General features: G+C 38.3%; 1 protein-coding gene across 4 annotated transcripts in view; it reads right to left on the bottom strand.

The window, feature by feature from the left end:
* Positions 1 to 13,647, bottom strand: part of tnpo1 (transportin 1) — a 33,718-nt gene that overhangs the window by 7,471 nt on the left and 12,600 nt on the right. For 2 of the 4 annotated variants that reach the window (XR_010532206.2, XM_065267112.2), the window contains exons 5-19: positions 12,751 to 12,884; positions 12,072 to 12,153; positions 11,828 to 11,950; positions 11,430 to 11,548; positions 11,129 to 11,189; positions 10,777 to 10,948; positions 10,489 to 10,641; positions 10,170 to 10,395; positions 9,918 to 10,089; positions 9,622 to 9,708; positions 6,218 to 6,325; positions 5,903 to 6,061; positions 3,590 to 3,677; positions 3,387 to 3,485; positions 3,155 to 3,250 (exon numbers count right to left, since the gene is read on the bottom strand). Coding sequence is in view for 2 of the 4 variants with exons in the window: in XM_065267112.2 (XP_065123184.1) it covers positions 3,155 to 3,250; positions 3,387 to 3,485; positions 3,590 to 3,677; positions 5,903 to 6,061; positions 6,218 to 6,325; positions 9,622 to 9,708; positions 9,918 to 10,089; positions 10,170 to 10,395; positions 10,489 to 10,641; positions 10,777 to 10,948; positions 11,129 to 11,189; positions 11,430 to 11,548; positions 11,828 to 11,950; positions 12,072 to 12,153; positions 12,751 to 12,884 (1,879 nt within the window). In the remaining 2 variants the exon portion in view is untranslated. Of the gene's footprint in view, positions 1 to 311; positions 3,251 to 3,386; positions 3,486 to 3,589; positions 3,678 to 5,902; positions 6,062 to 6,217; positions 6,326 to 9,621; positions 9,709 to 9,917; positions 10,090 to 10,169; positions 10,396 to 10,488; positions 10,642 to 10,776; positions 10,949 to 11,128; positions 11,190 to 11,429; positions 11,549 to 11,827; positions 11,951 to 12,071; positions 12,154 to 12,750; positions 12,885 to 13,647 lie in introns of all 4 variants that reach the window. The other 2 variants (XR_012336705.1, XM_073814657.1) reach the window with 2 other exon arrangements.

Genomic DNA, 13,647 nt, shown 5'->3' with positions numbered 1-13,647 from the left:
TCAGAAACAGAACTCAACAGAATCTGTGTATGAGAATAAACACAAGATTTCACTAGTGCTCTTCACAGCCCCAGACTACAGGGTCAAATGTAAAATATGACACTAAAAAAAACATATATCTCGTTTAAGGGAGGAGTCTTAGAAAACACAGCTTCTCTGAGTTAGAAAGCTTGAGATTCGCAGATTCTTCAAATCTAACTTTTAATTTCTATGGGATCAGATTACAGCATCTCTTTTCTGATGAATTCTCACGTACAAAATATAAAATACAAAACAAACTTGTTTCCTAAGGTTTTCTCCCTTAAACTCACAAATATTTCTTCAGTAGAACAGAAATGTTGTTCTTTCTTTCTGTCTCGTTTCTTTAAGAAATGCATTTTACGCCAAGCGAACTACATGGAGAGGACAAGATTCCACCAGGATCTTAAGAGGCACAGAGGAGGGAGACCTAAGTTTAAGAGACACAAAACTATGCAACATTCTCATTAAAAGACAGGCATTTATGAACAGTCCAATGAGACATGCAGAAAGCAGATGATTGGCTCATTAGAGAACGCAGTTCAGTGCAGGATAGGCTGATTCAAAGATACGCATTTAAGCACTGTCATCCATATGAAGCATTGTTTATTTGTAAGTACAGTACTGTTCAAAAGTTTAGAAACACTTGGTCTTTAAAATATTTTTTTTCACATTAAAAATTATAATGAACTTATCACACAACTGTAACTATTAGGTGACTAAAAGCACCCCCCCAAAAAATGTAAACTATGTTATGTTATATCTAAGATATTAGATGTACCAAGATGGAGCACTAGTGTTATTATGAATTGGGGGAATGCAATGGTCAATATGGGCCCTCAAACAAAAGAAGTCCCGCCCTCCAGTCAGAAGAGCCAATTGGCACTCGCTAAAGACTGACACTCTCTGGGGAAGGGGCTCTATACGGAGTCGTGTAATGGGCCGTTCAGACTACCAGCGACTAGCAGTGAGACATAATTTCACTCATTTCAATAGAAGTTTGGCGACTTCCTCAAAGTCCACACTTTGATGACATCATGAAGTGCAGATTTTAGGGACCCTTGACCTGAGTCCACGAGGACTCACTGGAGTTGTATTTTGGGACAGACTCGAGCGTCATGCCAGAAATAGGAAGAGAAGTTGCCCATCAGTGTGAACTCCTCCAATCCGTCATCTGATTGCTCTTTCGCAAGGACTTCTGGGTTGGTAAAGTGTGTGAAGCCTGGAACAGTGCGGGCTTTGTCAAAGGCCGCATCAAGGGTGCAAAGGGGCGTAAAGATGATAGATCATTTTACATTGGAGCGTAAAAATGATGGGACACCTTATGGACTCGTAGACTAAGGGACACTCGCAATTTAAGGCAACGAGACCAAAAGTCCGCATGAAGTGCGCCACTTGGGACAGGGCCTTCTGGCGACACGGGTGACCGGATGGGCGTGACAAAGTTGAGAAAAGTTCAAGTTTATGCAAATAATGAGCGACTTTCAGGAGCGACTACAAATTAGAGAGAAGCAGTTGAGTTCATGTAATCCGTCTCTCGTCAGTTATTGGAGTGGACGGTACTCATTTAAGACAACCATACGAGACGAGTGACACACAGCAACAAAGTCGCTTGTAATATGTATGGAGTATAAGGCGCTTGCCAACCTGTGCACATACACATTAGCTGAAACGACTTCGAAAATAGGTGGTTTTAGCGCAATATGAGCTCAAGTAACGAAAGTTACTGCAGTTAACAATAGACTTTATTGTTAGTTATAAATATGTTATTTAATTGTGATTTTAGCATACGATTTTTGAGATCCATCCTTCCCTATTCAAGTAGATAGGACTTTAGCCTAAGGCATTGCAAAGATGGCCGCCAAGTGGTGCGACTACCCTAAACTTTGGCTATAGTCTAGTTAGCATATTTAAAGTAGTCACCCTTAAATGTACTCTTGTCATTTTATTAAGCAGCTCCCCGAGGTCAAGCTTACATGATTTATTTGTTCCAATTTATCCATTTAAAAAAAATATTTAAAAAGATCATGAGAAATGTTTCAGTCAAGTGTTTCTAAACTTTTGAATGCTAGTACAGAAGTAAAAACATGAAAACCATCTACAGTATTAAAACAATATAACATTATGTAAAATTCTCACAAAAATACCGCAAGAGAAAGTCATTAAAAATTTCTTTCGTTTTCCCAAAAACGTTTTGGGATTTTTTCATGGGCTTTGTCTTTGTAATACAAAAAGCGAAGATATCAGCAATCCTGCATCAAACATTAGCCGTCCTTAACTAAACAACATTCAACATCTATTAGCAGATATGCATTCACATTGAAAAAGAAAAGTAACTAAAAACAACAGAAATAAACTGACAAACAGGAACACATCTACAAGTACCCTTTTTTCTTTGCGTGTGTGTTAGGAACGTTACACTTCACCCTTTATTCAAATTTCTATAATCATTAGTGAGCGGCCATTACGGCTCAGGCTACAGGCTTTGTTTAGAGCCGCCCAATAAGAGTGGAGTGTAACTGGGATATAATGCTCTAGCTCCAGGTGCTATACATTCATGTAAACACTAAAAAACAGATTTAGATTTCAGTTTAGCAGTTTCGTCTAACTAAATAATGAAGACTATTTATTAAGGTTTTAGACATCAAAATCAAAATACAACTTGATACTCCTCTCAAAGCTGGCTTAGAGCTAACATAATATACATTCTTTACTGTTTGTAATACCTCACTGATTGACACGACTATAATTTAATTTCAATAATATTACCTATAGTAAGTGACCGTTATTAATCCACTTCAGTCAATATCACAGCTGGACAGTTACAAGGTCTGTTTTATATACACATGCTTAAATATGTAAAAACAGAACTCTAGTTTAGTTCAATCATTAGTTTTAATCTTAAACTGTTTAATTATTTATTACCCATACGAATAACGTGCAAGGGTAAAGATATTTACATTTATTCATCCACAATTTCTTTATAACCTTCATCAAACCTTGTAAGATCCAACTTCTGGAGTTTGTATGAAGATTAATATGCACTGCAAAATGGGGACAGGGAAAGTTTGGGAAAAGGATGAGAAGGAAACCTCTCGTGAGGGGTCGGCCTGGTCTTGCACCCCTCAATTGGTACCTGTATTTTCCAGCAGAGTCTTGGGTGTGTTGGGTCTGTTAATGATCTCCACCAACTGTTGAAGAACCATTAGGACGTATGGTTGCATATCAGAACCTGATAGGAGAGATTAGAGAGGAACTACTGAGGCCAGAACATCAGTGATTTAAATACTAAAGTCATAGAAAGAAGGATAAACATGTGAATACTTTGATACTGTGTAATAATAAGGCAGTAAAAATCAAATACTCACCCATCTGTATAGATATTTCTCCAATGGCCCATGTTGCGTTGTTGCATACCGATATCAATTCTGGGTTCAGGTTTGTGCCCAAGATAGGCATGAAATTAGCTGGGGATAGATTAACACAAACAAAAGTTTTAGTGCCAGAAGGTGTGCCGTTTATAAACAGGTTCAATTTGAAACAGTGTCAGTGAATGTGATTAACTGCATACCAATGCAAGGTTTGACATGCTGGAAGCAAGCTTTGGTCAAATCTCCTAACAGGGCAAAAGAACTCTGCCGAACCTCTGGCATTTTATCCTAAGAAAATAAAAGATAAGCAGTTATATTCCTTATCTCTAAAATAAGTAATAGCAATTTAACAACACCATTTTACTAAAACCACATTGTAGCTCTGTTTATAAATCTACTGAGCTGCCAACACTGAAAACTGCCTAAGCAGCCCTTTTCTGACCTACAATGTATTGAAACTTTTGAACTTTTAAAATTGTGTCATAATTTACTCACTCTCATGTTGTTACAAACCTGTATAAATGTCTTTGTTCTGGTGAACATGAATGAAAATATTTTGAGGAATGTCTGTAACCAAACCATTCATGAGCCCCATTCACTTAAAATTATTCACCATAGTATTATTTTTTCCTAGAAGTGAATGGGGCTCATGCTTGGTTTGGTTATTAACATTCCTCAAAATATCTTGCTTCGTGTTTATCAGAACAAAGAAATTTATACAGGTTTGTAACAAAATGAGGGAGAGTTAATGATGACAAAATTGTCATTTTTGGGTGAACTGTCCCTTTAACACCGCAAGTTTAGTGCCCATGGTGGTTTAATACAGAATATAAACATGTAGGCTATTTTATAATTTTCCTTATACGAGTCATGCACAGTCCTGTTTGATAACCCGCATTCGCGAGATTAAAATAACACTTGACCCGTTATCCGACATCAGCATCAATTTATGTCATACCCGCCCGTTTTACATAAAGACTGCGACCGACCGCACCGCAAATCGTGAAGTAAGTAGAAACCTTTAAAGATCTTCAATCTAGAACATTGACAGAAATAAGCACAGGATCATGACTGGACAAATATATTATCATTTAATGTGAAACTTTGTGAGGGTTGGCAGATTGACAGCTGAGCGGTCAGCAGTGTTTGAACACTCATAAGCGCTGCGCTTATATTTATACTTTTTAAATTGATGAGATGATTGCAGTGATTCCAAAGGGATGTCCAAAAAAACTCAAGTAGAATGTTAAATGTTTAAAGTTTCATGTATTTTTCTCGCTGCCATGAAATGCGTGATGAGATTGCATAAAAAGTTTTTTGTGCTGCATAGGATTTGGAGCACGTCACACAATAAATAAACTCATATAGGCTAAAGGCTACTTATGAATTTGTTTTGTTAATTTGCTAATATCTAAGTTAAACACATTTCATGTAGGCTTATTTATTTTATTATTTTTTCACCAAAGAAAGACGCAATCATCATGTTCTATTCATTTTAATGCTTTTTGCGCATAAACTAAACCCTTGGGAGAAATATTTATAAATGAATCAACAACGCAAATCAAGGAATTAACTTATTTCTCTATTTAAGACAGTCTGGCAGGGCGGTAATAGCGATACAGCAAACACCGAAAAGTTTATAGGATTAGATTTGGAAGTAAGATTATGAAGAAAACAGCGGTCCTGACTCCTGGCTTTTTTCTATAAATAGGGCGCACGCGACATTGCTGTTCGGGTTACGTTCAAATAATTTTCTTCAAAAGAATTATGCTCTGGCTCCGACTCGATTGTAAGAGGCTCATTACCTAATTCCGTCTTCGGGTTCGGACCTGATGTGACGGGAGGTTGATGTCAGAGCATTGGTTATGATCTTCGGACGAATCAGGCATTAACTGAACATTCTTAACGAAAAAGTTATCAATCGTTCTTTTCCTCTTCTCTTATCATCCGCGGCTACATCCACTCTGTTTATCTGACGGACTCACCTCTCTCTCTCTCTCTCTATCTCTCTGACTGGAGCGCACACGCATTTTTAAACATACACACACGTAGATCTGGAGCCCTGAAATAGTAACTTTGATGGCATTGATAAACCTGTGATGGTTTTCTGTGGCTTTGAAAAGCCATCAAAATTGAATAAGGAAAAATGTCAGCTGGTGCTTGTTCTCACCCGGCAGCATCAAGCTTCTGTCATGCTAACACATTGACCCCAGGGGATCTTATAAAAAACTTTCCATTATTTTACTTGAAGTCAACGAAAATCGAGCAGGACCAAAACATTTTACAGCTGATCGCTGTCAAAAAAGTTCAGCGACAACGTCCCAAGGATGGCAGCAGCCATGACAGTGTTTTTTATATGACAAAGTAAGGATTCTGATTAATGCCATGTTTTTTTTAAATCAGTGTATACCACTAGTCAACTAAATGAATATAACATGGCAAAGTTGAATGCACACTTATATATTGATTCAATAGATTTATATTTTTTAAATGTTGACTGTATTCAGGATTACCTGCATGCACTGGAACATAAGAGTAAGAATGTTGCTACGGGCAACCAGCTGTTCAATGTTCCCGCCGAGACCCTCTGCTAACCCGCTGAGCAGATCCAGAGCAACGATCATGAAATCTTTATCAGGAGCTTCATAAAACTCAGGCTGAGTCTGGTGAAGCTGTGATACAGAAAGACACCACTCGAATAACCAACATTTTTTGTAAGGACCAAAATTGCATAAATATCGGTTGAATGTCTGCACAAATGTTAGGTTTGTCTAGGTTTTTCCTGTTAGACAGCATTTTATCGTGTTTGCGTGTAGGAGGACTCTTACAGCAGCCTGGGCGAGTGTTTTCTGGACCAGATTGACACACCGTTGATAGACAGGTTCACAGTATGGGAGAAAGCCGCTCTGAAGAGCAGTGGCCACAGATGAGAGACACTGCATGAAGAATAGATGTAGAGTTATGATCACAATCATGACTACAATGCATAGGCCTACACTCCCATGCTCACAACAAAATACGTCCATCAGTGTAAGCCTTATTTAAGTAAGTTTATTAGTACAAACATATTTAAGGGGGAATGTTTAGAATGTGTGCCGATCACTATTACAAAACAATTCCAACAGGGTGATCAGGATTCGTACATGAAGCAATGAGGGCCTAAAGTGTTTTATCTTGCATCATACATTGTGCTCTGATTGGCTAGTTGCAACAATCCTAAAACTAAACCTCATTTGGGTACTGTGAGTCATCTTCACAAATGCAATAAATACATTTAAAGGTGCAATGTGGGACTTTTAGCAGCATCTAGTGGTGAGACTGAATTGCAATCAAGTTCACCCCTCCTTTTCAAAACACTTAGTGAAGCTATGGTAGCCACCACAGGACGAGCACGTCATCGTCTGACAAAACGTGCTCTGTAGAAAAGTTTGTCCATTTAGGGCTACTGTAGAAACACGACGACGCAAAACTGCGACTTCCATGTAAGGGGACCCACGGTGTATGTAGATAAATACGGCTCATTCCAAAGTAATAAAAACAATACAGTTCATTTGGTAGGGTCTTTATACACCACTTATAATATAGATATGTACATTATATTGCATTTCTGTCGAGAGAATAGTCTCACATTGAACCTTTAATAAAAACATGCCTAATTAATAACATACGAGACAATTTTACAAATGATTAAACCAATTCAAAATGTAACCAAGATGTACATACATTTGAAGTTTAAACACATCTTGGGTTAAAGCTGCTTGGAAATGGTTTTTCTACATGGAAATTATGAATTTCTTACAAATAAGCTAATAGCGTATATCGAATCAATATTTCATACATACATTTACTCATGTGGCAAGTAATCATACCAGATGGTTGTTATCACAAATAAATCCCTTCAGCGTCATACAAAACCCTTTTGTCAGGGTTTTTCTGCAATAACAAATGCATTGGGCCCGGTGACTTCTCTTCCGAGGGGCGCAAATTCAAAATACATGTTCGGTGCATCACGCGTCTTTTCAAAATACATGCTTGCTTCCACACGTGTCGAATGGGTTTTTGATAAAAGAGACGCTCACTAAAGCAACACCAAAGAGTTTTTTTTTACCTTAAAATAACGTTTCCAAAAAAGTTTCAGTGGTTCATCCACTCAAAACAGGGTGAATGGCACTTTCACATTCGCTTTGCAGCCCTCTATCGGCCAAAACCGCACTAAAGAAGTTTCCAACCGTCGGGTAGTGGTCCTGTAGTTCGAGTGAAAACTACAAAAACTTGCTTTACGGCAGACCTACAATCCAATAAAAGCCAGCTTTGCTGCAGTATTTACGACAGTGCTAATGAACAATTACGCTTCTAACCTGTAGGGGGAGCAAAGAGCAATAACTCTTTAGTGTTGCTTTAACACTAAACTCTGAGTACACGAGTATCTGGCAAACATGAGCGTCTCTTTTATCATAAAGCAGCAGGCTCGTATTTTGACATCTCGCGTGATGCACACAAGTTTATGTCAGGCACCGAACACATACTTTAAAATGATGAACCACACACGGCGGGCTAGATACATGTGACAAACTTTGCATCGACCGCCCTCGAAAAAAGGACTCCTGAACAAACGACCGGCTGAGTGGCTATATGTTGTTCTTACTAAAGACTAACTGGTAATTCTCTTATTTATTACATGACTACTACTTACCAAACTGATAAATATTTAATTTTAAATGATGCAAAAACAGACCACAGAGTGCTATAAGACGCTTGAACTAGCCGGAAATTAGTTCTCGGGAGCAGTTTAGCGATCATTACACATAAATATTTTAACACTATGGGGCGTTTTCCCGGACAGGGATTAGACTAGTCCTAGACTAAAATAAATGTAAGAGCTAGCTAAACTGAAAACAACTTGCACTGACAATTCTTAAAGAGTAACTAAACCCTAAACCAACTTTTTTTAGTTAATGATCTGTAAGAATGATGCTTTATTAGTGCTGTTCATTGATTTTAGTAAGTTTTTTGACATTTGGATATAAAGTGTTTCAATACTACAATATATGGTGTAAAAACGTCTGAGTGCTGCCCTCTTCAGGTTGAACGGTGGCTACTGCAGTTAAATTTTTCTATTGAATGTTGGGTCCAACAAATAACTCGTGACGTAAGCAGGTTCAAGCTCACCACGCCCTTGTTACGTTCTCACCACACACTTGGTACGAGCTTAGTTCATCCCCTCTATCTCCGTTGGGATCTGCCCACTTTTCTTGCATTTTTCAAATAATGTCAGTGGGTGGAGTCAGGCTCTGACCAGGGGTTTAGTTACACTTTACAGGTATTGCGGAGGATTTTCTTTTTCCGGGTGGATCATCAAGACTATTGGTTCTCCTAGTTGTCAATCAGGAGTGTTGCGCAATTGCATTTTTTTAAAAAGTGGAGAAGGCGGTTCTAAAATTGGAGAAAATCCTCCGCTACAACTTTAAAATACATCAGTGTCCTTTGTATTGCCTCAAAATGCACAGCAGTAATGTTTTTTGTAAGGCATGTTTGTTAAAATGTTTGTTATGTAGTACATGTTTGTACTAAACTAATGCCTTTTCCTGACTTAAAATAATCCCTGTCTGGGAAACCACCCCAGAATGTTACTTCAAATCAGAATGAAGTATTCCTGCATGGTGTAATAAAGATAAAATACTGTGCAAAGTCTTAGGCCCCCCATCACCAGCTTTGTTGTTTTAGCAAAGTTTTAATGTCCATCCATATTTATTTTTCAATCTTTTTTTAAGATACAAACAGAAAATACAGGAAATATGTACACAAAAACTAAGTAATTTTCACAACTAAATGTCTTCTTCAGGCTTAGGTCAGTATTTAGTGAGACCTCTCTTGGCACAAAAACACAACTTGAGCTTTTTTGAGGAGACTGAAGTCATGAAGTCATTCGATTAGAATTAGAAATTAGATTTAATTTCATTTACGTTTAAGAGATCCTGCAGCTGCCTGCTATTGCTCACGTGGAAGGGGAGTTTACCCTAAATACTTCACACTTCAGCTTATACTTTTATACTGTTTTTAATACTACACATATACTGTATTTTTTTGTTTGTATTATAATAAAGAGACTGAGAAATAATTACTGTATATATGATCACTATACAATTGCAAAAACAACAAATCTATGGTAGCATGGTGGCCTAAGGCTTTTGCACAGTACTGTATATTTTAGAAAGCACTTTCACTCCTATACCTCGAGTAAGGGAAAGAGGTCTTTATCTTCATCTTTTAGTTGGTTCCACTTTTGAATCAATGGAGGCATCAGCATCTGAATGTATTCCTGTACACAGAAAACAGCCATGTGAATAACAACAAACGGTTAATAAGACATGCACAGATCTTCTTGAGCAGTCAGACCAATGCGTGTATTTGCATGCAAAATTCTATGCCTGTCTATAAAAAGCAATAAAAGCTATACCCTAGGGCCTAGGTAAATATATAAAATGTATTACTATACAGAAGTGTTCATGTGTTTGATGGTGCAATTACTGGTTTATTTAGATGGTGGCCCACAGAGTCGGCCAGAGTCCCAATGGCATCATAGAGGATGAGCAGGTTCTTGTGCTGGTATTTACTGAAAGCAAAAACTAATGTGTCCAAAATGTAAGCGAGATATGGCACCAGCTCAGTGCACGCCTCCTCCTCAAGGGTAGCAAAGGCACTACGAGGCAAAGAAATTTGATTCATTTAACCAGGAATTCATTTAATTTCATTAAGACACAATATGCGAGACATGCTTACCTGCAGGCGGCCTCTTGGACGCGCTTGTTGCTGTCCAGTATTCGCTTAAGCAGTTCAGTCATAAGAGGTTTGAGGTAGGTGTCAGGGGGCTGGCTCACCACCCAATGCGCATAACGACTCAGTGTCCAGCAGGTGATGGATCGAACCAGAGCTTTCTTATCAGACAGACACTGTACCAGGTGAGGAATCAGCTCTGGCAGGTAGGGGATCATCCCCTGCATACAGCCTAAAGGAGGGGGGAGAGAGAGATTTTACACTTTTAAAATATTCATGCTTTGATTAAATTATTATAGCGTGTAATTATGGATGACTTATTTGCCTTCAGCAATGGCTCCCAGTACAAGTATGCCAGACTCTTTAATAAGCCACTCTGGGTGGAACAGCAATTCTTTCAATAAAGGAAGAATATGCAACAGTAGATCATCTCTGAAAACATTTGCCAGGACATCCAGTGCAGCTGCAGAACATTTTCCTGCACACACACACACACACACACAAAAAGATCATCACCTTGCATAGAACTGATATTTTATATTTTATTTCATGCCCTATCTTTACAGTAAATTTTAAGAGAACACAAAATGATGAATGTTCAAAACGTTCTTACTCAAGTTCCAGTCAGAGATGGTTTCATCATCATCCAGATCATCGTCCTCATCCTCATCTTCCTCAATCGAGTCTCCTGCCTCGTGTTGCTGGGCAACGGTGCGCGAGCGATGGAACCTCGGGCGAATGTCTTGCTCGTTGTCTGGGATTGCTTCATCTTCTTCAACATCACCCTAAAAACATTAAATATTATTATTATTAATATTATTATTGTAATTGATTATAATAATAATAAGCAATTATAATGTTCTTGAAATTTCAAGCAAAGAGCTGAATAAAAATATATGATGATGTATGTATGTATGCACATTATAAAAACTGAAAAGAAATAAGTTGAAAGAAACGAAACTGACCTTCAGAAGGATTATGTCAATCTCAGAGTATTTCATTCCATGGACAAGAACTGGTGTCAACCTGCATCAAACACATATACAAAACAAAATCCTGATGGTTTGATCATTAGCATTGCAAAAATGTCCCTAAATTGTACACATCATTCGATGTATAACCTACTATAACCATTAAATTCAAGTACCAAGTTTGTATTGACAAATTATAATTTTCTTTTTTTGCATAAATTAGCATGCGTTTCTAAATTGTGTTTAATAAATCTAAATGCTTTTATTTAATGAACGCTGTGGTATGCATTCTCACTTGGCCAGGTGTCCACACAGAACTTCCTTACACACGGGTTGTTCGGCAAGCGTTAGCCAGAACTCGCAGGCCTCTAGAGCGACATTTTCATCCTGGTCCTGTGTCCTCTGTAACATGTACTGAGAAACAAAAGGAAAGAGCGGGATTATGGGTAATGTAGATTTAAGGGAGTGTCACTTAGTCTCAAAGCAACAGTCAACAACACGCAATAATTCCACTAGAGGCTGCTGTTGCACCATTTTGACTCTTTGGTGATGGCCATATTTTTATTTCAAAAACCTTTATCATGGCGGACAATGCTTGGGGAGGCCAAGGTACACAAGTATCATAGAATCGAGTTCAACAGATATATAAGATATTATTAGATACGTCTTTATTATGAGTGGGCGCGGTCCAACCTCAATAATGTTGTGCATGTGAGGAAGAAGACGATCCAGACGGACTTCCAAGAGCATGACTAAAGCCCTGCATACGTTTTTTCTCACTTCTGGCTCCTCGTCGCCTGCCAGTGCAAACAGGTTCTAAGAAACACAGACATTTAGAGAAAAACATGACAATAACTAAACTGAAAATGTCCTAAACATTAAAAATATTTTATTAAATGTGACCTAAAGAGGTTAGTTTTGGAGGTGGGCTGCATACCTCAATGAAGGGATCTATGTGCAGCATCAATGCCTGTGTTCTGCTGATGATGAACTGGTTCACACAGGCAATGGCATGTGACCTACAACAGACCACCAATCATATAAGACACAAATAAAAAAGTCCTGATGATTATTTGGAATACCTTAGTAGTCTACATAGTCAAAAAATTGACAAACAACATGCTTGGACTAGATCTAGAGCAGTGCTTCCAAACCTGGGGTCAAGGGATGCGATCCAGTATGCTTTGAGCACAAATAAAGATGCATAAAATATTCCACTTATAATTGTAGAAAAAAGAAAAGATGGGCATAGATGGTTGGTGGGGGGCTCAGATTGTCATATATGTATATTGGGGGGAGGTTGGGAACCACTGATCTAGCGTATGGTCAGGAGAAGAAAAAAAAAGGTCCAAAGAATGTGCAGGTTCTTGGGGTGTTATAAGCAGCCAATAAGTGTTGTCATTACATTAGTTTCTTATAGCTTTAGAGTGATTAGCCTTATGGCATTAACAGCCCAGGCAAAACCTGAGGGTTTCCACTCTCTTCAGCAGTAGAAGACAGCACTTCAGCAACTGCCATTGAGATAAATGGGAATACCAGTCGATAGCATTCTGGGTTTTACAGACAGTTTGAAGCAAAATTGCTCAGTCTGGGTAATTTGGATTGACGTACAGCACCTGATTTTGGGGCTGCTGTGCTTGAAGAACTGCAGAAACTTGGGGATCATCACATTAAGTGGGCGGTCCAACATGTCGCTGTCTAGGATCTCAGCCGAGTCTTCACAGATCTTTTGCAGAGCTCCAAAAGCCCCCTGAAGAACACACAAGAAATACATACATACTGATCAAATCTATAGCTTGAATGTCCTGTAAATCGTTTTTGATAAAAGTGTCTGCCAAGTGCACAAATTAATGCAAATTACTATTTTCCTGCTCAACAAAGCTGTGCTAAACAAGCTTTTACTGTCAGATGACAGATGTCCTAATCCTGTTTTTTGGCATGAGATGCACCTACTTTTGATTAAAAATCAAGTTGGTTTATTTGCCGTTACCTCAAGCTCACAGCTGATTGGTTGACAGATTGTACAGATTACATGCACGTTTAAAAGAGCCTCTTTGTAAGTGTTGCAAATTAACACAGTAAATCTGTGAAAATTTTAATCAATATCATTAACAGTTTAAAGGGGACATTTCACAAGACTTTAAGATGTCAAATAAATCTTTGGTGTCCCCAGAGTACGTATGTGAAGTTCTAGCTCAAAGTATCATATAGATCATTTATTATACCATGTTAAAACTGCCACTTTGTTGGTGTAAGCAAAAATGTGCCATTTTTAGGGTGTGTCCTTTAAATGCAAATGAGCTGATCACTGCACTAAATGGCGGTGGCATGGTTGGCAGTGGCAACGACCACCGGCTGAACCAGTTTAATCTGCTTACCCATTTCCTATCCCTATCGTGTTTATATATATAAATATATATTAATCTCTCTCAAGGGTTTTTGTCCTCCTAGGAGTTTTCCCACAGGGTTTTTCTCCTAGGGTTTTTTTCATCCCCGGGAGAGTCTGCCAACAT

Source organism: Paramisgurnus dabryanus, chromosome 5 (assembly GCF_030506205.2).
Source record: "Paramisgurnus dabryanus chromosome 5, PD_genome_1.1, whole genome shotgun sequence".
Classification (NCBI taxonomy): Eukaryota; Metazoa; Chordata; class Actinopteri; order Cypriniformes; family Cobitidae; genus Paramisgurnus; species Paramisgurnus dabryanus.
Note: the sequence above shows the minus strand (reverse complement) of the source record. Positions and strands in the feature narration are given on the sequence as shown.